A 22849-nucleotide genomic window follows, 5' to 3' on the forward strand; every position below is an offset into this window, starting at 1 on the left:
GAATCCTCCAGAACACCATCTGAATCAGTAGCAATTGGCCCAGAGCTCACTGAATCATCCCGCCATAGCCAATGATACTGCATTAGGCCAAACCCTGCACCCGCTCAGGCTGAAAGACTTTCTCTGCTGTGATTGGATCCCACAGAGCCTAGATCACGGTTCTCCAAAGTCGGCCTGGAGGGCCAGATACATGCCAGATTTTTAAGTTAACTACATGTATCTAAATGGGGATATACTAAAAATCTGGCATAGATCCGGCCTTCTAGTACCGACTTTGGAGAACCCTGACTTAGTGGAAAGACACCCAGGGATGAGAGGTGTTAAGTAGAATCCAAAGTGGGGCGGGATTTTGTGAGCCAAATGGCAGCTACGACACAGCCACTCTAGCATTACAAGTACCCCGAGTTTGGACAAGGCTGAAAGTTTAAATGAAAGAGCGCCGGACTGCTTGTGTCCAAGTGCAGGGAGATACACTGAGGTTGGGTGTGCTATTGTACTTTGTTTCCAGGCCTTGCCCAATGTCCATTTTACACAGGTCAAACCTGCAGATATTTACTGGGAAAAATGAATAACACATCTGGAAACATGCTGGATTTGATTTGAAAAGCACCAAATTCTGCACTAAATGAGAACAACTCAGAATTGAAAGTATCAACTGCAAGTGGTAAATATTTAACCACTGTATCGGTTATTACCATGTGTGATAACTCTGTCATCTAGGCCTCTTGTAATCTGGGCCCAACTCAGGCTCTACTGATTTTTACATTTGTAGAGTTTGCATACAAGCATGAAAAATCCACTAAATATTCAGATGTTCTCACAGAGGGTACATAGGTGCTGCAAAGTGAGTTTAAACATAATGAGTAAACAAAATAGTGACAAAAATGCACTCTCTCTCCCCCTTGCGATGGCAGTGCTGGTTATCTCCTCTTAAATTTTTATCTCCAGATAATATAAGAGCGCGTTACTTATTTATAATGATTTATCTTTCTCATCTTTTCCTACAAGACATGCACTCAAGTCATTCCCATTTGAGAATGTGGCTTATATGACTACCTCAGTCTGACTTTGAAACACCAGCACTATTTCAGAAGCAAAATGTAAAACTGAGTTTGCAGCCTACATGTGAAGTGAAAGAGTTGTGGCATCATGACATAAGTCATCTGTTTCCTGCTGGTACTTGGATAGTCTTAGCATGCCTCTCTGAGGCATCAGCTTCTCTAAGTCATAGTGTACTAGTTATGTTAATATATGGAAATATGGATGGTACATGAGACAGATAAAACTGTTGTTTTGACCTACCTTCAGAGATTCTTCTGGTGAGGCGTCCACCGATTCTTGAAGTCTCATATTATCAACAATATGTTCTGATTCCAATATCCAGTTTTCCACTTGGTTTATATGCTCTTCAAATGTGTCCATCTCTAGTAGAAGCCGTTCAACTTTTTCAGTAATAAGTGAAGGCGTTTCTGCAGTCTATGAGGAAGAAAAATAGAGTTTCAGTGTTTTGAAATAGTTGTGTGTAGTGGCATACCCATAAAAATATGAAGTGATGGATTGGTCACTCAAAATTATTTGCAAATGTTGCAAGTCATGTCTTAAATTACACTTTTTTTGATTTATCCAAGTGATTTTCAGGTGTTAGTGCTGGATTATTACATTTTCAGATTATTTATTCATAGAACTAATACAGCACACAATACGAAAGTAATCATTTCAAGAAGCAATTTGAAAACCGTCGTGGATTGCTGTAGCAAAGTTAGAACAGTGTCTGAGCTGAGCTGAGGGTAGATATAGTTTATCTATATTTTGATACAGATTTCATTAAAAGCCATGAGAGTGGGTTGCGCTGAGGGGCTGGACAGCAGGTTTGTCAGGGCGAAATAGATGCTGGCTACAGCCGTTCACTGACGGAATTGGATGTCATAATTGATTGATGCCGATAGCATGATTCAACCGTGATGAACTGGAATATTAAACATAAGGTACTGTAATACCGTGATAATATTGGCTGTATTATAGTGAGCAGTACAACAAAGAACTGAGCAGAAGAGCATGAGTGAGGTCGACAATGTGTCACAGTTTTTTTAATGGAACTAAGGATTACAAAGCCCTGAAGAAGAGATTATATCGCGAAATACATGTTGACTTGGCTGTCGATTATTTATGAATGCCGTGAAGAATTGGAGAGCATATCTGTCAAGAATCTGTTTGAAAATAAAGAACTTATACGGATCTTTGAATGGATATTTGTGTACCAAATGGACTCTTCTCTGTAAGAGGAACAGAGATCTGAGAAATAGCGCTGGGCGTGGTTTCTATTTTCCCTGTGTATATATATACTCACCCCCGCAAAACACCGAGAACTGCTAAGAATGGTGCATTCTGGGTCCTGTAGGCAATGCACCACAAGCAGACTGCAGGTAGTGTTCAGCGATTGGTACTTACCTGGAGGGGCGGAGTTACGTGGCCAGCAGCAGGACATTTAAAGTCAAACTGATACCTGAACTGTGCACATACACCTGGCGCTGAGGAAGGCAAATTCAACGCCGAAATGCATTTGCCATTGTGGGTGTTTTCTACTGAATAAAGAAGCCTCCGCTATTTCCCCTGGTGTGGCCTCTCTTCTTTCTACGGAGGAGTTCTTGATGATATTTCAGCGCGTGCACCAGAAGTCGCGCTTTGAGAGGCTCCCGCAGCACAAGTTGACCTTAGCAACGCTGGTCTTCGCCTTGGCGAAATTCTCATTGTCACTGGTAAGGGAATGACAAGGGCCCACCTTCGGACCCGGGAGGAGAGCGGGCGGTGCTGCAATCGGCTATATTGTACGTTGGGTGTGGAGGACTTCCTACCTTGCCCCCGCCGATATTTCATTCCGTGGTGTGGGGGTTGCTGCGGTCTGGGGAGCGGAGGAGGCAGCTGATGTTCGGTGGATACCCGGGGGCACAACAATTGGCTGGCACAGGACTCACCCCCGCAAAACACCGAGAACTGCTAAGAATGGTGCATTCTGGGTCCTGTAGGCAATGCACCACAAGCAGCCTGCAGGTAGTGTTCAGCGATTGGTACTTACCTGGAGGGGCGGAGTTACGTGGCCAGCACCAGGACATTTAAAGTCAAACTGCTGCCTGAACTGTGCACATACCCCTGACGCTGAGGAAGGCAAATTCAACGCCGAAATGCATTCCCCATTGTGGGTGTTTTCTACTGAATAAAGAAGTCTTCGCTATTTCCCCTGGTGTGGCCTCTCTTCTTTCTACGGAGGAGATCTTGGTGATATTTCAGCGCGTGCACCAGAAGTCGCGGTTTGAGAGGCCCCCGCAGCACAAGTTGGCCTTGGCAACGCTGGTCTTCGCCTTGGCGAAATTCTCATTGTCCCTGGTAAGGGAATGACCAGGGCCCACCTTCGGACCCGGGAGGAGAGCGGGCGGTGCTGCAATTGGCTAGATTGTACATTGGGCGTGGAGGACTTCCTACCTTGCCCCCGCTGATATTTCATCCCGTGGTGTGGGGGTTGCTGCAGTCTGGGGAGCGGAGGAGGCAGCTGATGTTCGGTGGACACCGGGGGCACAACAATTGGCTGGCACAGGACTCACCCCCGCAAAACACCGAGAACTGCTAAGAATGGTGCATTCTGGGTCCTGTAGGCAATGCACCACAAGCAGCCTGCAGGTAGTGTTCAGCGATTGGTACTTACCTGGAGGGGCGGAGTTACGTGGCCAGCAGCAGGACATTTAAAGTCAAACTGATGCCTGAACTATGCACATACCCCTGGCGCTGAGGAAGGCAAATTCAACGCCGAAATGCATTCGCCATTGAGGGTGTTTTCTACTGAATAAAGAAGCCTTCGCTATTTCCCCTGGTGTGGCCTCTCTTTTTTCTACGGAGGAGTTCTTGGTGATATTTCAGCGCGTGCACCAGAAGTCGCGCTTTGAGAGGCCCCCGCAGCACAAGTTGGCCTTGGCAACGCTGGTCTTTGCCTTGGTGAAATTCTCATTGTCCCTGGTAAGGGAATGACCAGGACCCACCTTCGGACCCGGGAGGAGAGCGGGCGGTGCTGCAATCGGCTAGATTGTACGTTGGGCGTGGAGGACTTCCTACCTTGCCCCCGCCGATATTTTATTCCGTGGTGTGGGGGTTGCTGCGGTCTGGGGAGCGGAGGAGGCAGCTGATGTTCGGTGGACACCCGGGGGCACAACAATTGGCTGGCACAGGACTCACCCCCGCAAAACACCGAGAACTGCTAAGAATGGTGCATTCTGGGTCCTGTAGGCAATGCACCACAAGCAGCCTGCAGGTAGTGTTCAGCGATTGGTACTTACCTGGAGGGGCGGAGTTACGTGGCCAGCAGCAGGACATTTAAAGTCAAACTGATGCCTGAACTATGCACATACCCCTGGCGCTGAGGAAGGCAAATTCAACGCCGAAATGCATTTGCCATTGAGGGTGTTTTCTACTGAATAAAGAAGCCTTCGCTATTTCCCCTGGTGTGGCCTCTCTTCTTTCTACGGAGGAGTTCTTGGTGATATTTCAGCGCGTGCACCAGAAGTCGCACTTTGAGAGGCCCCCGCAGCACAAGTTGGCCTTGGCAACGCTGGTCTTTGCCTTGGTGAAATTCTCATTGTCCCTGGTAAGGGAATGACCAGGGCCCACCTTCGGACCCGGGAGGAGAGCGGGCGGTGCTGCAATCGGCTAGATTGTACGTTGGGCGTGGAGGACTTCCTACCTTGCCCCCGCCGATATTTTATTCCGTGGTGTGGGGGTTGCTGCAGTCTGGGGAGCGGAGGAGGCAGCTGATGTTCGGTGGACACCCGGGGGCACAACAATTGGCTGGCACAGGACTCACTCCCGCAAAACACCGAGAACTGCTAAGAATGGTGCATTCTGGGTCCTGTAGGCAATGCACCACAAGCAGCCAGCAGGTAGTGTTCAGCGATTGGTACTTACCTGGAGGGGCGGAGTTACGTGGCCAGCAGCAGCACATTTAAAGTCAAACTGCCGCCTGAACTGTGCACATACCCCTGGCGCTGAGGAAGGCAAATTCAACGCCGAAATGCATTCGCCATTGTGGGTGTTTTCTACTGAATAAAGAAGCCTTTGCTATTTCCCCTGGTGTGGCCTCTCTTCTTTCTACGGAGGAGTTCTTGGTGATATTTCAGCGCGTGCCCCAGAAGTCGCGGTTTGAGAGGCCCCCGCAGCACAAGTTGGCCTTGGCAACGCTGGTCTTTGCCTTGGTGAAATTCTCATTGTCCCTGGTAAGGGAATGACCAGGGCCCACCTTCGGACCCGGGAGGAGAGCGGGCGGTGCTGCAATCGGCTAGATTGTACGTTGGGCGTGGAGGACTTCCTACCTTGCCCCGCTGATATTTCATCCCGTGGTGTGGGGGTTGCTGCAGTCTGGGGAGCGGAGGAGGCAGCTGATGTTCGGTGGACACCCGGGGGCACGACAATTGGCTGGCACAGGACTCACCCCCGCAAAACACAGAGAACTGCTAAGAATGGTGCATTCTGGGTCCTGTAAGCAATGCATCACAAGCAGCCTGCAGGTAGTGTACAGAGATTGGTACTTACCTGGAGGGGCGGAGTTACGTGGCCAGCAGCAGGGCATTTAAAGTCAAACTGATGCCTGAACTGTGCACATACCCCTGGCGCTGAGGAAGGCAAATTCAACGGCGAAATGCATTCGCCATTGTGGGTGTTTTCTACTGAATAAAGAAGCCTTCGCTATTTCCCCTGGTGTGGCCTCTCTTCTTTCTACGGAGGAGATCTTGGTGATATATATATATATAAATTCACTGAAAAAAACATAGGTTTCAGGGGAGGTATTGTTAGTTGGACATTTCACTTGTGCAAAACCATAGAAATTCCCCCGTTATAGTTAGTTCAGCTAACTATAACTCGCGCGCCCGCAATGGACTGCTGATGACGTTACATATTTCATCACTCATGATATGGTCAGTGACATCACTCATGACATCACTGATCTGACTGATTTGCATATAGCTGGGTCTGAACTGAGGTGGCGAAGTGAGCTAAAGAACAATGATGGATGTAACCCAGATCTGTGACTGGGGTGAGTATCTAAAAAGTTTCAGCACTCCATCTATCATCTCCTTGTGTTTATTTATATATCTAGTTCCAGCACCTCATCAAATAACTTATCTACTTACTGCACAAAAATGAATGTCTCGGGACAACAGCAAATTGCTGTATTAATTATGGTAACAATTACAAAATCTTGATCTCTGTTGGGAGTATTTTGCTTTATTACATGGAAGCTTTATAGTCTTTTGTAAACACTGGGAAGTTGTGATAATTTGTGTAGCTGGGAAGATGTCTCAGTCAGTTAAACGCTCCTTGCTGACATCTGGTGTGAGCTGAAGGTCACACACTGGGAAGGACTGTTCAACATTTCATTCTTCTGAGGTTTATTACTGAATTGCTATTAAATCACTTAACATTATTATAGCTCTGAAATGATAAAAAACGGTGTCTTCCTTTAAAAGTATTTCAAGGAACACTTAAATTCAGAAGTTTATAATGTTTCCACTGTATGTGTAAAATAAGGCATTGACTTGATGGAAGGCAGAGGCGTCGCTTGTCTGAGGTTCAGCACAGACAGTCGGCGTGATTGAGTCTGTATGTCTGTCACTGGATGTGAGTGTTATTCTCTTGTTAATCACCAGAGGGGTGGGTTCGCATTTGATAAGGCTGTCGTCGAGTGTGCACCTCGACGTGTCGTGGATGAGTGAAAACACATCCGTGTGTGACGCCGAACCTCTTGAGCAGAGCCACTGAGCAGCTACTTGTGAGAAGGAGGAAAGTCCTTCTTAGAGGCACAACCTAAGGTGGTAGGTGCTATACCGATGTGAATAACACAAGGCGCTCCGTCTTCTCAACTCACGGGACGATCTGCTAGGTGCTATACAACGAGACCTCGCTATACCGATGTGAATGACACAAGGCGCACCGTCTCAGCACAGCGGATGATCTGCTAGGCGCTATACAGACGATACCTCGCTAAACCGATGTGAATGACACAAGGAAGTCCGTTTCAGCACACACCCGGATGATCTGCTAGGCGCTATACAAGGAGACCTCGCTATATTGATGTGAATGACACAATGTACTCTGTTTCCACACACACCCGGATGATCTGCTAGGCGCTATGCAGACGAGACCTCGCTATATCGATGTGAATGACACAAGGCACTCCGTTTCAGCACACACCCAGATGATCTGCTAGGCGCTATGCAGGCGAGGTGGCACTCTACCGATGTAAATCACACACACACACTCATTCCATGCTTTAGTGGTGGCAGTGCCATGCCAGGAGAGAGTGCCCGAAGGCTGGGCCAGGACCAGGCTCGCTGCCACCGAAGCCGGCCGCGGTACTCACACCCTCCCACGCCGTGTCCCGTTCCTCGCACACTCCTGTGAACACCACGTGCATGGAAGGCTGCCCCTGCTCGCCAGTCTCTGCTCCTTGGTTTTAGGGGCCCTGGTACTGCTGTGCGTGCTGTAACCAGGGGGGACAGAGTGAGTTCATCATCTCTGCCCCTTCTGTCCCGTTGCATCTCTCGGTGCCTCAAAGCAGTTGTGCACAGTGAGTTGAGGCAGGCCGTGCCCTGCACCTTTCTTCCCCACACACGGGCATCTGAGCTCCCAGTCCCTTCCCTCGCTCTGCGCGTCACGGGATACACCTCTTGGCGCTTCCAAGCGCTGTTTGCTGTAAATTAAGGCAGGCTGTGCGCTGCCCCTTTCTTCCCTGACTGCGCATCCTCGTAGCCCTCGACTGCGGGCACACCGGCTTCTAAGCTTCCTCCCCTTGCCCGTTGCATCTCTTGGTGTTGCAAGAGGTTGTGTACTATAGGTTAAGGTAGGCTGTGCGTTCCGCCATTCTTCCCAGAGTGTGCAGATGTTTCCACGCAGTCATCCTCTGAGTCCACGTCTTCAGACATTACATAACACTATTGCCCCCGGGACTTGGCCCCCCGGGGGCTAAATAGCAACGAAGCGCGGGAGCCCAGGCTTAGTTTTTTTTAATCAGCAGGATCCGCGCACACTGCACGGATTTTGCCGATTTAAAAAAAAAAAAACATTTTTTGGGGCCCTGGGGGTCCTTGTGGGACCCCCCAAGCAGGCCTAGGGGGTCAGGGTGTTTCTACCCTGCCCCCTTTTTGCGTTTTGCGCACTTTTTTCTCTGCTTTCTTGTGCCTCGGTTCTACCGAGGCACAAGATGGCTGCCAACACTTCCTGATTTGGAGTGTTGACAGCCAATTAGCATACAGTTTGTCATTGGGAGGGTGTGCGGATCCTCCGAGGCCATAGATATATATGTGATTTTACTTTTGATTTTCTCAGCAACTACTGAACGGATTTACACCATTTAACAAAAAGGCATGAGTTTGAACCAAGGACTACCTCTTTGCCAAATTTGGTGTAATTCCGTTCAGCAGTTCAGGCTGTAGCTGCGGCTAAAGATTCGTATGGAAAATTGCATGGGGAAAACACATTTTGGGACCCCCCTTTTTTCTCGGCCCCCGCTTGACGGATCACCCCAAGACTTTCAAGATAGGAGTGGACCATAAGTTTTGGAAATTTGGCGAAGACAAGTTATTGGAAATAGAATGTTGCGGATTTCCTATGGAAAGTAGGTCCGAACTATAACTACCTACTGGCGACTGCCAGTAGGTAATAAATAAATATATATATATATATATATATATATATATATATATATATATCCAAGTGTAATGGCCCGGGTGGGGGCTTCCGAGTGCTCTATGGCGGTGCGTTAAAGAGTGCAGCAGGGCCCCGCTGCCAATAAATTAATCCGGTTCCTGACAAAGCAGAATGTCTCTCGCACTCCCAGCATTAAGGATGACTCAAATCCAATTTAGTAGCTTTGATTTCATTTATTTTGCACAGCTCGTTCTCAGCATACTCCTCGACGCGTTTCGCGGCACCACGCCGCTTTTTCACGAGGTTAAGTTTGGATTTGAGTCGTCCTTAATGCTGGGAGTGCGAGAGACATTCTGCTTTGTCAGAAACCGGATTAATATATATATATATATATATATATATATATATATATATATATATATATATATATATATATATATATATATATATATATGCCATTTTCGTTGAAGAATAAAGATTCCTCTTTGTTCTGAATCCCACGGTGTCAGCGCCTTTTTTTGGATCGAGGAACGAAGGATTGGATAATATATATATATATATATATATATATATATATATATATATATATATATATATATATATATATATATATATATATATAAAATAATTACACACACACATATATGCATGTTATTATTAAAAAACGAAAATAGATTATAAATAAATAGTATTTTATAACAGTTGAATAATTACCTTTTTCAATTTAAAAACATGTTTTCTAAATTACCTATATTAAATTACATTAACTCTACGCATATTTTGGAGTAACTTTTAATGTATAAATAAATGTAAACATTACACTGTAAGTGAGATTTAGTTTTCAAAATAATTTTAAAAAATAATGTTTTTTAATATACTTAAAGCACCAGCACCAGCAGCCCCTTCTCTTCCAGTGAGCCCTGGCTGCAGGCACCTTCACTTACAGCCGAGGTATTCTGGGCTGACCAGGCAGTGCAGCGTGGCTGCCACCCTTGGGGGAACAAAAAATAAAATAATTGTCAGGTATTCTGGGATGACCAGGCAGTGCAGCGTGGCTGCCACCCTTGGAGGAACTAAATATAATATAACTGGCTACTCACTTGTTTGCTGACCTGCTGCTGAGACCTACGTGGGATTTGCTGCCCTGTTCGTGTTTTTGCTGGGGGTGCGTGGAGTCCACAAGCGCTGTGCCGCTGACCGCCTCCCTACCGCTGCGGGACTGCGAGGCGATTGAACCAGCTGCAGCCTCTTCCCGCAGCGGCCCCGCCCCCTTGATTTCAAACAGCATAACCTTTTGCAGCACCCGCTGCGCGGGTGCTACTCACTTGTTTGCTGACCTGCTGCTGAGACCTACGTGGGTTTTGCTGCCCTGTTCGTGTTGTTGCTGGGGGTGCGTGGAGTCCACAAGGGCTGTGCCACTGACCGCCTCCCTACCGCTGCGGGACTGCGAGGCGATCAAACCAGCTGCAGCCTCTTCCCGCAGCGGCCCCGCCCCCTTGACTACAGAGGGTTATAAGAGCAGTCTGGGCTCTTCGCGAAGCGGGACGCGCGCGGGACAAAGCACGGGGCTAAGCCCGGGCAAAGGGCGGGCCCTCTGAGGCCCTCAGAAGCCGAGTGAGGCCGGGCAGGGCCTACCTTTTTCCTCTTTAGGTTACTATAGCCAACTGCTTTCTGATGGCACAAAGTCCAGCCCATTTGCAGCTAGAGAAGGCTGGGTGTAGTTTCAGTGGACCTCTTGACAATTATTTTTCAAAGGCTCTCACTGACCAAGATAGAGAGAATACCTTGGCAGATCGTAGGGCTGAGCGTCGTCGCTCTGTTGAAAATATAAAGAACAAGGTACCTGCCGGTTCTCCACCCAAAGCCCTTACACTTACACTTGGATGTACTCCTTCCAATGAAGATCCCTTATGTTTGGAAAGTTTTCCGCTTTTGCTACGAGACTGTACTCCTACACCAATTGCCCTTACAGACCAGCCTGCGAATACCACTCTTGTCCCTAGCTCGGCATTGCTTGCTGCTGATTTGCCTATTCGTACCCCGGCCCAGCCCAAACATGCTTTAATCAAACAGAGTAAACTTGTGAAGGCAATGAGCCATGGTCCACCACCTGCAAAAAGAAGACGTAAGGGGGGTGTTCAGCAAAAGCCAAAGTTAAGCCACTCGGACTTTGGAAAATCTTCTAAAGTCAACATTATAACTGCTAAGCACCCTGTTGTTTCTCAATCTGATATACCAACTTCGGCGCCTTTGTTACCTTTGGTACCAGCTGTACAACCTATGGATACTATCACTCCAATTGTTATACCGGATGATTCATCCCTTATGGATGTTTCTACCACTGCTTCACTGGACAATATGGAACATTTAATTAGGTCCTTTATACTACCTATTATCGAGAGGCTGAGGAGGGTGGAAAAAAAGCTTGAAGCGATAGAGGCTGCAGCTAGCAGCAACCAGGGATCTTCAACGGCACTGATGAGTGGTGGTTTAGTACCACCAGTCACGGTGTCGACGTGTACTTCTGGCGCCTCCAAAGGTTCTGACCAATCAACTAAATTAATAAATTCTATGCTGCAGAAGATTCCCTCACACAAACAAAACACAAGCTTAGCTCCAACAATAGCAAATGTAGTGGCGAGCGGACCTACAAAATATTACGTGGGAACTTCTAATCAGCCTATAAGGGGACAAAAAAACGATAGCAGGCCTTTGCCTCGCAGAATTCCTCAAGCTGAACTGCCGCCTGAAGCTGCCCCATATGTGGTTGTTCTCACGGGGGTTCCTAGCTTGCCAACAAATAAGAGAGAGGGTTTCTTCCAGCTTAAAAACAAAATCATGCATTGGCTAGCTCAATTCAGACCTTTAGCACCGAATATTAATGGTGATATTGTGCATGTTAGACGTCTCCCATGGTTGGGTAGTAGGGCCAAGGATATAGATGGTGACTTAGTGGTTATAAACTTTAGAGATCCTCGAGCAGTCACCTATATACTAAATTGGCCCCAGGGGGAAGGCAATAACTCTATTGTTCCGCGCCCTTTGACCTACTTTTATCCGAGATCCTTGGTGTTTCCCCCAAACCACGTTGGTGCTCAGGTACCCAACCAGATTGCCCCCTTGATGTCCCTCAACACTGGGCTTCCACCAGAACTTTCATATTACCATCATGTGGCTGATCCCCTTGGGTGGAATATGGTACCTCCCAGGTCTTTCAGATACCCTAACAGGAGAATGGAGAACCTGAGACCTTTCACACCCCTGGAGACAGCAAATAGGTTCGATATTTTCTCTGGGTTGGATAATTGCGATTGAAGACCACAGAATGACGACTGTATGGTTGGTCAGTCAAACGCAATCCAAACAGAGCAAATTGGTGATGGCTGTAAACTGGATGGAAATATACAACAACCAATGTTGGGGAGCCTAGGATCTGTCACTCTAAGTACTCCACTAGTTAACACACAGATAGCTGAGTGCGATCCAATTTTGAAGTTTATTACTGTTGTAGACCAAGCGGTCCATGACCTGATGCCATCCAGGTCTTATCAAGGGGGAGCTGATATTGATGTAGGAGGTGCCTCGATATCAAGGCAAGTGATTATAGCCCCTGTTTCCTCAGTAACCAACTCTATAATAGGGGCTAGTAACAGTGTGGCTTCGAAAATGGGGGCGCCACTAGTAGGGGACGGTCCAATGCTAACTAGGGAAAAAACATCTACACAACACAAAATCACCTTGATATCTTGGAACATTGCTGGTTTGGAAAAAAATCTCTCTGACCCTGATTGGTCTAACTACATAGATGCCTGTGATTTTTGCTTGTTCCAAGAAACCTGGTCCCTCGAAATACCACACAGGGTAGGATACAGGACATTTAATATTGAGGCAGTTCCTTCAGTTAGAGGTAGACCATCCGGGGGGCTCACGGTGTGGGTTAGTGTGTTATTAGAGGCAAAAATTACACAACTAAACACGGATTCAGCAGATATACTAGGACTTGTAGCTAACTTGAAGGATGGCAGGCGCCTTGTTGTGTTTAATATTTACAACCGTCCATGTGGGCTATCAAATGAATCTGTTATTTTTGACAAACTGGAAAAACTCTTTATAGATTATGTAGATGTGACTAGCAGTGTAATGGTTTGTGGTGATTTTAACTGTAACTTTGAACCGATCATAGGGTTTGGAGATGTTTTTAGTGACGAGGACAGGGCTAATAACATCCCCTCTTTATCTTATACGAAGGGTGTGAGTTGTACTACCTTAGACACCCTGATAATGAAATTGGTATCCGTACATGGTCTGAGGGCCTGCAATGGCCATTTTCCTTCGGACTCTCCAAAGGCACCAACCTTTGTCAAAAATGATTCCCAAAGTAGTATTGATTATATTTTGGTATCTTTTGATATCTGGTCCTTCCTATTTGACTTTGTAATTGACCCCAGGTATGAGAGTGACCATCGACCATTGCACTTAACTATAGATCACAGACTAATCCCTAGTACTAGTAGTCTGATGGTTTATACTATGCTGGATAACCCTACTAATAATGGCCCTCTGATGAGCAACAATAGGCGTTCGCTTAAATGGGCTAGCCTATTGAGCAATAAAGAGACATTATCCAGCATTTATTCACTTTTTGCTAACACCTTTGTTAATCATTCGCTTCAACCAGAAGAGGGTAAGGTTTTTATTGACTTACATACTGAATTTTTCAAAGCCTTGGTACCTTTCGTGTCGAAAATGCCCAACAAAAAACAGCTGCAAAAAACTAGCTCTATTGGCATTAAACCCTGGTACAACAAGGAATGTCGTAACTGTAAGGGTTTACTCCTACAGGCAATCAAGAGCAAAAAAACATGTGTAATTAGGACCTTAAGACAAGAATATAGGAGGATACAGAAAAAGGCCAGAATCAATTGGGACGAGGAATGTTGGGAGAATATGTTAACAGCTGCTAAAACAAAGGACAACGTGGGTTTCTGGAAGCTAGTTGCTAATGAGAAAATCGGAGAAAGGCCACCGGATGATGTGTTTATTGATGAGCAAACCTGGGTAAACCATTTTACTCATTTGTATGAGGCACCAGGTAGTGAGGTGCCTGCTGATGGAAATAGCTCATGGCCGGCCCCACTTGCAAACAATATAGAGTTTAGACTTGAGGAAACAGAGTTGGCAATAACCGCTGTAAAAAACGGTAAAGCCCCAGGATTAGACAAAATACCGGGGGATTTGTACAAGCATGAGATTAGTGTATGGGCGCCTTACATAAACATGCTTTTTAATATATTAGTGGCAGGAGGGAATTTACCAGATAGCTGGCGGGGAGCAGAAATTATTTTAGTTTTTAAGAAGGGAGATAGATATGATCCTTCTAACTATCGTCCCATTTGTCTTCTAGACATTTTACAAAACATTTATTCAAGGCATCTTTTAAATCGAATGGATCTGTGGATCGATGAGAACGAGATCTTTACAAAGTTCCAAGCAGGTTTCAGACGGAACACAAGCACGATTGATCAAGTATTTAGGTTTTGTTGTATTTGTTGGACATACGTTTCTTTACTAAAAGGACATATTTATGTAGCTTTTGTTGATCTTAGGGCAGCTTTTGATTTAGTTTTGCAGGATCGTTTATGGGATTGTTTGTTTGCACTGGGCTTACCACCATGTATACTCCAGCGATCAGACGATTACATGACAATAACTTTGCAAGAGTACGCTGGGGCCCGAAAGGGGAATTAACAGAACCCATACCTATTAGTCGGGGAGTCCGGCAAGGATGTGTGCTGGCCCCTACACTTTTTTCTTTATTTGTCAACAACATCCCAGAATACTTAGACAAATGCAATAATGATTCCCCAAAATTGAATGGTGTGAGGGTTCCCTCACTCCTATTTGCGGACGATACAATTCTGATTTCGCAAACGCCCATGGGACTACAAACACTTTTAAATTCCTTCAAAACGTATTGTGACTTGAAGGGCCTAGAAATAAATACAAAAAAACCCAAATGTATGTCCATAAATCATTCAAAGGGCAATTCTTTTTAAATAACCAGAGGCTTGAACTGGTTTCAAACTTCTCGTATTTGGGGGTTTCCCTAGATTCAGCAACCTCATGGAAAACGCAAATTGAAAAAGGTAAAACTATTTTCAACCAGAGTACTCTACCTATTATTAAGCGCCATGGGGCAAGTTTAAGTAAGTCCCTTTCTCAAGCACTAGAACTTTTTAAATTTAAGGCTCAATCTGGTGCTTTATATGGAGCAGAAATCTGGGGTGTAAAGGCAGGTAACATCTTTAAGATCAGTGAAAACACATTTTATAGAAGGCTTCTGAGATTGCCCAAATGTACTTGTACCATTATTTATTGACTTAAACATGAAAAGGACAGACCATATTGCTTTACTTAGGCCACTTTTGTTCTGGGTTAGACTCTGGAGTACTCTGGATCTTGAAGACTATAGACATGGAATCTTGGAAGTCAAGAACCTTGATGTTTCTACCACTAACCCTTGGCTTAAGTATGTTAAAAATTGGTTTTATCGGATAGGCCTTGCCCTCTTTTGGGATGATCCAACGTGTTTAAGACTAAGATGTAAGACCTTGGTCAAGGCAAGATTTTGGTCCCATATAACACACATACTTCAATTTAGCGATTCATGTGGATCTATCACACGTAACATCCTTGATTTTAAGGATTTTCCAGTCTTTGAAGACTTTTTAGATGAGATTCAACCACCCCTAGCAAAAAGCTTGTACCTAAAATTCAGATATGGTATTCTAAGAACAAAATCTGTACTAGCGAGATGGGACAAGCTCACAGAGCAAACAAAAAATGTAATTTGCACATGCTGCCAGTTAAATCAGAGAGAGGATGACAGCCATATATTGTTTTTCTGTACAGTCCACGAACTAGCAAGGAAAAAATGGATTAAACCCTTGTGTAAAGCCTTAGGTATACGCTCATATCTTGAAGCATATAGGATTGTTAAAACAGACACTGGACGTTTCACAGTGTTTTGCGTTAGCAGATTCCTATTAAGTGCTAGCTATACCCGTAAAAACATGGCTCTTGATCTGTAGACATCAAATGGGTGCGAAGTGCATATAAGGTAGATTGCCCTGTTATTGGCTAGTGGTGTTTTTTGTAAAAATATCTGTTTATCATGCCTATTTATTTATTTATTATTATTTTTTTTTAAATTTGGATATTTATTGTATAGTTGATGAATTGTATATTTTTCTGCTTCCCATTTGATATACTGTATTGTCTGTATGTGTATCCCTCGTGCCAAATGTATTGTTGTTGCTTATGTATCTTTTATGGCCGAATGAGCCGAAATAAAGATTAAATGATGATGATATACTTAAATGTATTAGCCTGATTAGTTAAATAGAAAGATTTTCTTTAATGCCATGCATCTGACAGGTTTGTTATGAAAGGGTATGACAAAGGAAGTAGGCCTAACTTATTTTTTAAAGAAAGCTTGTGTTAAACCCAATAGACCTTTAAGGGTGGATTGATATAACACGTTGAAGGTTTTAGACAGGTATATTGTCACATGAAATCTTAGAGATGACTGCAGTAAGCTAAAGATTTTGTGTTGCCTTGCTCCAAGGACAAACCCATGGGGTACAGAATTTTGTCATATGACTTCATGCATCATGGTTGTGTTGTGTTAGGCTTAACAAAGAAGGGCTGAGTTGTTCCCATGACGAGAAGCCAATAATAACAGCTATAGGGCTAGTTGGTTTATTGTAAAAAGTTAAGTCAAGTACCATAGATCTGATCTGTCTACAATGAAAAGCTACAACAAAGGCAGTAGGCCATATTTATTTATTGTAAGATGCATATGTTAAAGCCAATAGACCTTTAAGAATGCAATAGTATTACACATTGTGTTCAAACCTGTACAAAAGTATTTTGCTAGGTGCAACTTCACAGACAACAGTAGTAGGCAAGGGTTTTGGTGTTGGTTACCCTCTCGGACAAACCCTGGGAATAAAGATTTGCACAGTGATATTTCTTGTTAGGCTTTCTTAGGAGGAGTTGTATCTATTTTTGTAAAATTTACTTTTTTTTCCTTATTTGTTATTTTTTGATGATGTGCCTGATAGCTGCTTTGTGGGAAAGTTTATGATCAATTCCGTAAGCCGGTCTAGTTTGCAGTCACAATTTAATGATAAAGGTTATGGAGCTAACTGACTAATAGAAAACGTTCACAAGGATTTCTGACTCATTCCTTCGAGGGTTGCACGGACAACATTTGATCTCCGATGAACCACAGTGACAGATACTAGGATCTAGATGCCAGATCGCCAATGAAATTGCGGCTGGTTTACAATCAATGAGAAAACAGAGGGACCCATGAGTTTCTCACTTTACCAAGAAAGACTACAGAACATATGATTTTTTGTCAATCGGAATCTACTATAAGAGATTCCACAATAAGAGCCCGACACAACAATTGACGACTGTTTCATGTTACCCCTCCGGGGTCCAATTAACAAAGGGCCTTGAGGCGGCACATCACTCCCCTATCCTGTCCCTGTCCTGAAGAAGACCCGCAACAGACCCATGAATAGGGCATCCAGAGGGTCGAAACATCGACGATATTAAATTACTGGACCAGTTGAGGAAATACAGTCAATAAAAAGCCAACTGAACTGGCAGACTGGACTGAGTCTAAATAGAATACATAAACTTGCCTACTGAATCCCCCTTCCCCCCCCCTTAGCCTACCTTGCCCTCACTCACTTGCATATAAATCACCACTGTTTTGTCACTTGTGCACAATATGTCACGTTGTACTCATTGTATTTGATGCGCCGTTCATGTTAACTCATATTTGATTGCTTACTCTTTATGCTTGATCGTAGGGTGTCCATGAATGAAAAATAATTAAAAGATTAAAATCTTTAATCACCCTATTTGTTTGGTTTTTTTTGGTTTGGATTTGCATGTTAATCGCCAGCTAAAATGGAATATTAATTGATTTAATGTGTAATTGCTTTTGGAATAATTTATCTACATTTGAAGCGATCAGGTTGCATACCCGACAGAACCACTGTTTATACTAAATTGTATTGCCCAGGTTCTGAGGGATACTGGGATACCCGATAATATTTGAATTTACTTAGTGCAGGTGAATACCTGCAAGGGTTTTTTATTCTCATTTATTGTTGTTTGTTTGAAGGAACAAGTTTATTGTTTGACAGATATTCTTGATGTGTATATGAATATGTCCGACAAGGAAACCTTGTCCTAATACAGTGATGAATATAATAGAAAAAGTTGTCAGATGTCTTATGTCTGTTATGTTTATTACAAAAAGCTATAACAAAGGCAGTAGCACAGATTTATTTATAATGAAAAACATATGCTTAAGGCAATATACCTTTAACATATTGTAACAAAGGTAATAGGCCTTTAGAGGTGGATTGTCGTTACACTGTAGACAGAAATTTTGCTACATGGAATCTGACACACTACATTAGTAGGCAAGGGTTTTGTTACCCCCTTTGGCAAGAGTTAAAGATTTACATTTGACAAAAGTTGTTAAGCCTCTTAAGAGGAGTTGCCCATTGTTTTGCCAACTGTAATATTATATAACTGTTTATAACTGTTTATAATTGTCTGCATTGTATTTAGTGGTGTGTGTATTAAACTACTTTTTATACTTGGTCTAACAACTTCAGCTGTCCACAATGCTATTTAAAAAAAAATCATGTACATACATTGAGGGACTTCGTGTCAGCCATCTGCCGCCACTAATATGTCTGAATGTCATTCACATTCTGTTTGACAGTATGCGGGCAGTATTTACTCTATTGCCACTGAGTGATGGAATTTTGACTAATCTTATGTGCCCACCCCTGAATGCGCACCAATACCACAACTTGTACAGCAGTTTTTAATTTTCAAAAAATATAGGTCGACCTTTTTTTCTTTTCTTGTCTTTTTGGGGGAGGGGGGCTGGAGGCGAGCAGCTCATCAGACATTGGGATGGGATGCGTTTCTTGCTCATTTTATCTGCAGTGAACCTTATCCCTCTTGGCCACTGCTTCTAAACTGGGAGGCTATCTTTAAGTGTATTGTCCAGAGTGCATCAATATTTTTCCATTCCCAAGTGTCTTCCTACATGTCATCCATCTTGGACTAGTAAAGTAATTAATCATAATACATATATAAAATACTATTCCAAGATGGCTGCTCACTGCTTTTTTTCCTAACACACGCAAATGACCACCACATATGTACGGTAGCATTTGTGTGTATTTTTCTACTGTTATTCTTTTACTTTACATTGCATTTTGAGTGGAGTCAGCGGGTGGATGATTGGATAAATGAGTGCAAGGATGAGTGACAAAGTGCAGATATGATGAGGTACTAAGTCTCCACAATTCACCACTAAACAAAGACACACTTTCAGGCATAAGTCAGCCCTATTGGCATCACTAATGCTCGTTTAGATCTAAAGATTTAGTCGAGGGAATCCTTGTGTCAGTGACAAAAAACTTCAAATATGTACGACTGAGTCGGCATACTTATTGTAGAATATTCTGAATGCATTATATACATATTTCAAATTATTTGTTTGCAATATGTTTTGTGTAGAACAATTGCCAAAAAGCTGGAATATGAACAATCATTATTCAAATATATGCGTCAATTCAAAATGAGTTTTGACTTTTGATCTCCCACTTTCTAAGTGAGAACCTATATTCACTTGTTGCCGATGGAAAAACATTTTGTATGGGGGTACTAAATGGAGCTGGAAAATCAAATACAGTCAGCACACAAACATCATTGCCATAAATGCTTCAGAAAGCTCCGCAAGTTGGGAGACTAATGGGGTCATTTAAGAGTATGGTTTTAAGTTTCTCTTTGGTCTGAGAGCACTTTTTCGCATTTTATACTGACATGGGAATTACATGTTTATTGAAAAGAAAGAAAGCTGTCTATTTTGCATGATATTTGTTAACATATCACAAACCCCAAAAGTCAGGATTTGTTTTGGGAAATTAAAAAGCATCAATCTCTCTGATGCTGCAGGAGTTTTCTCCTAGTAGAATGTAGGATTTTTTCATATTTCCTGACATACTCTACATCTGTGAGTGGTCTGAAAAAATCAAAAGGGACTTCGGCAAATGTCATATAGACCCGTTTTAAAAGCCTAGGTTGCAATGATCGCCCGCAACTGCAATACGGAGCAGAGCTGCTATATATCAGTGGCAAAAATAGTTGGGATGCTGAGGAGGGGAAATGTCTGAAGAGTTTATTGTCCCTCCCCGGCTCCGCCATGATCCAAGCAATAAGAATAGAAATTGGCATGACATAATGGAATATATTGCCTGCAATTGCACTAATAAGATTATGGAAAAAATTCAGTTGGGGGGGGGGAGGGGGGGACAGAAAGTTTATCAGTGGTGCAAGAACGAAATCCTGCAATGTGAATTACAATGGGCAAAAAGTGTTAGAAAAAATGTGGGGGCTGTCTGTAAGGATGTGAAAGTAAAGCTGAGACTACAGATCCTACAAATTAAAATCTCAAAGAGTGAGTTAAAGGTGCTAGATAAAGACATGCCCCATGAATATGACTACCATTATTTAAGTGGGAAAAAATAGGTACAATTTATTTTAAAATCTTGGCAGAATAAAGAGAGATTTCCGTAAGTGGATACATTTACCAAATCAGTTGCTAAGAAGTGAATTATTAAGAATAAGGGTTGGAATCAATCCTTGTCAGATAAACGATATGGTAAAATTTTAAATGATCTAACTAGGAGGCTCTTGCACTGGACACTAAATGCGATATGTTGCACATTTTGCTGGACTGTTTAAAGGTTAAAGTGACAGTTTTGATGCCCAATATTTAAAAAAAAATTTAATAAAGAACCGTGGGCAAGCTGCAGAATTTTTAACTGATATGCATATTATGGATATAGCATGTGCCATTGGGAGATTCGTATGGGCAGCCAAAAAGTGATTATTGAATTTTAGTTAGAATGGTGTTTTAAGTAATGTGTTGGATTGTACTAGGTATTACACTCAAAAGTCTATTTTAATTAGAAGATTTATAGAAGATTTTATTGGATTAAATTTACTGATGGTTATTTATGTTTATTTAAAATGAATTAAAAAGGAGTTGCATTGTTATACAGTGTTATGGTTATAAGTCGGTGTATAGTTTAAAGGCCTATGGTCTAAATAAACGTATTTTTTGATTGATTCATTGACATCATGGTTGCAGATAGAAAACAGCTCACATAGTGTCAGAAAGCAAATACTAAACATGGCGTGCCTTCCAACACCATGATTTTGCATATATGGGTGCTCCACCTTCACAAACACAGCAATTCAACTCACAGTTGATGCACCTTATTTGGGAGAAGCGTGGGGAAGTGCTGTGTTTGTGGCAGGGAGCACCCAGCTATGCAAAACATGGTGTCAGGAGTGACGTTGTGCTTAGTATTTGCTTTCTGACACCATGTTTTGTATAGCTGGGTGCTCAAAACAATGAAGAATTAAACAAATACACTGGAAACTTTAAAATGCGTTTAGTTTTGATGTGTGATCTTTGGTTTTGAGATCCTGTTCTTAATCAGTGAGCTACCTTTGCTATGCTTCTGTGTCTCTATTTACAAGCATCAAAAACACACATTAAGTGAATGTTTCTGAAAATTGATGTGCTGTGCTTCTTTATCAGGAGGGTGGATCATTCTATTCCACTTTCATTGGGGACAGTTTCTGTAAAGCCGGCGAGTAATGGCAATACCCACCATGACTATCTCCCAGTAAAGACTGATTGACACATTACCAAGACAAAAGGCCTCACAGTGATCAGGCCTCACTGTGTCGTTTCTTAAGTGGGCATTTTTAAATTAAATGGAAGGTAATTGAAGGCATCCAATCCAATGACACAGTACTATGAATGATACATTGTTGAGATATATGCTCTGAGAATATGATATACCTGACAGCATGATGTTATATAGTTGAGGAAAAAAAACATATGACTATTGCTACACATGTTAATGTTGTACCTTCAAGCTCTCCATGTATTTCTCCAAGAATTCTTTTGAGATATCTACATACTCAGTGGGCATCTCCGATGTATCATCTTTTGAATAGGATTCAGTTTTCACTGCTTCCATATACACTAACTTGCTTTCCTCCATGAGTTCCTTCATGCCCGGTTGCATTTTCTGTAAAGAAAAAGTTAACAATGTTAATTTTGCATTTTTTACTGTCTGCCATCTTTGACATTTTTGACCTTCTGCTGTGACAAAATAACAAAATATAAAAACTGATGACGAAAACAATAGCAGTCTAAATTGGCTGAATGATGGGCTGCGTAAATCAGATTTTTAGAGGGAGGTGTTGCCAGGCAGATTAATGCTGGTTTTCATACTGAACTGAGAACACCGAGACATTTAGGCAACAACATGAGGTAAGAATGGCCCATATATTGTAAAGAACTTTATAGAGGAAATATTTTTTTCTGCACACTATTTATGATTCTACTCAGGACTCTATGGGCACCAAAGTGGCACGTTAAATGGGGGCTTGTCTCTCCCAGAGTTATCGGGCTGTTCAAACGGTTGTGTGGCTGGGTAGGTGGTTGGAGCAAAGGTTTTATTTTAGGTTTCATAGGACCTCTAAATCCACCAGCAATCCATTAGGAGGAATCTGCAGGGCAAAAACGTGGTGAACTTGCGGCTCTTCTATGGGGGTGTTTGGGCGCCGCCCCCTGCTTTCTCGCCGTGTGAGAAGGCAGGAATTTTTTTTAGTTATTGCCGTAATAACTACCATTTGTTTCTGCCTTCTCGCACGGCGAGAAAGCAGAAGTTCCTGGTTGGGGGTGGGCGGTGTTTCTCGAGGGCCGGGGGGAGTGGCTTGCCCACTGTTGTACATACTGACTGTTTGGGTGGCCTGAAGCCACCCAAACAGTCAGTATGTACAACAGTGGGCAAGCCACTCCCCACTGCCCTCGAGCAACTCCGCCCACTCTCCCTGTTCCCTCTATATGCTGCAGCATACAGAGAGAAAATGACGCGGGTGGGGCAGCGGCCTCACCAATCAAAAACGCTGCGGGGGAGGGAGGCTGCCTGCAGCCTTCCTGATGACGTGAACTGTAGGAATTCGAAACCAG

At 43.3% G+C, this 22849-nt stretch overlaps 1 protein-coding gene across 1 annotated transcript in view; it reads right to left on the reverse strand.

The window, feature by feature from the left end:
- SYNE2 (spectrin repeat containing nuclear envelope protein 2) overlaps window positions 1-22849 on the reverse strand; it is a 1843566-nt gene that overhangs the window by 1484169 nt on the left and 336548 nt on the right. Inside the window, exons 18-19 of the mRNA XM_078660317.1 lie at window positions 21741-21902; window positions 1303-1476 (exon numbers count right to left, since the gene is read on the reverse strand). Of these exons, the coding sequence (XP_078516443.1) occupies window positions 1303-1476; window positions 21741-21902 (336 nt within the window). The remainder of the gene's footprint in view (window positions 1-1302; window positions 1477-21740; window positions 21903-22849) is intronic.

The sequence above is a fragment of the Lissotriton helveticus genome, chromosome 9 (assembly GCF_964261635.1).
Source record: "Lissotriton helveticus chromosome 9, aLisHel1.1, whole genome shotgun sequence".
NCBI lineage: Eukaryota > Metazoa > Chordata > Amphibia > Caudata > Salamandridae > Lissotriton > Lissotriton helveticus.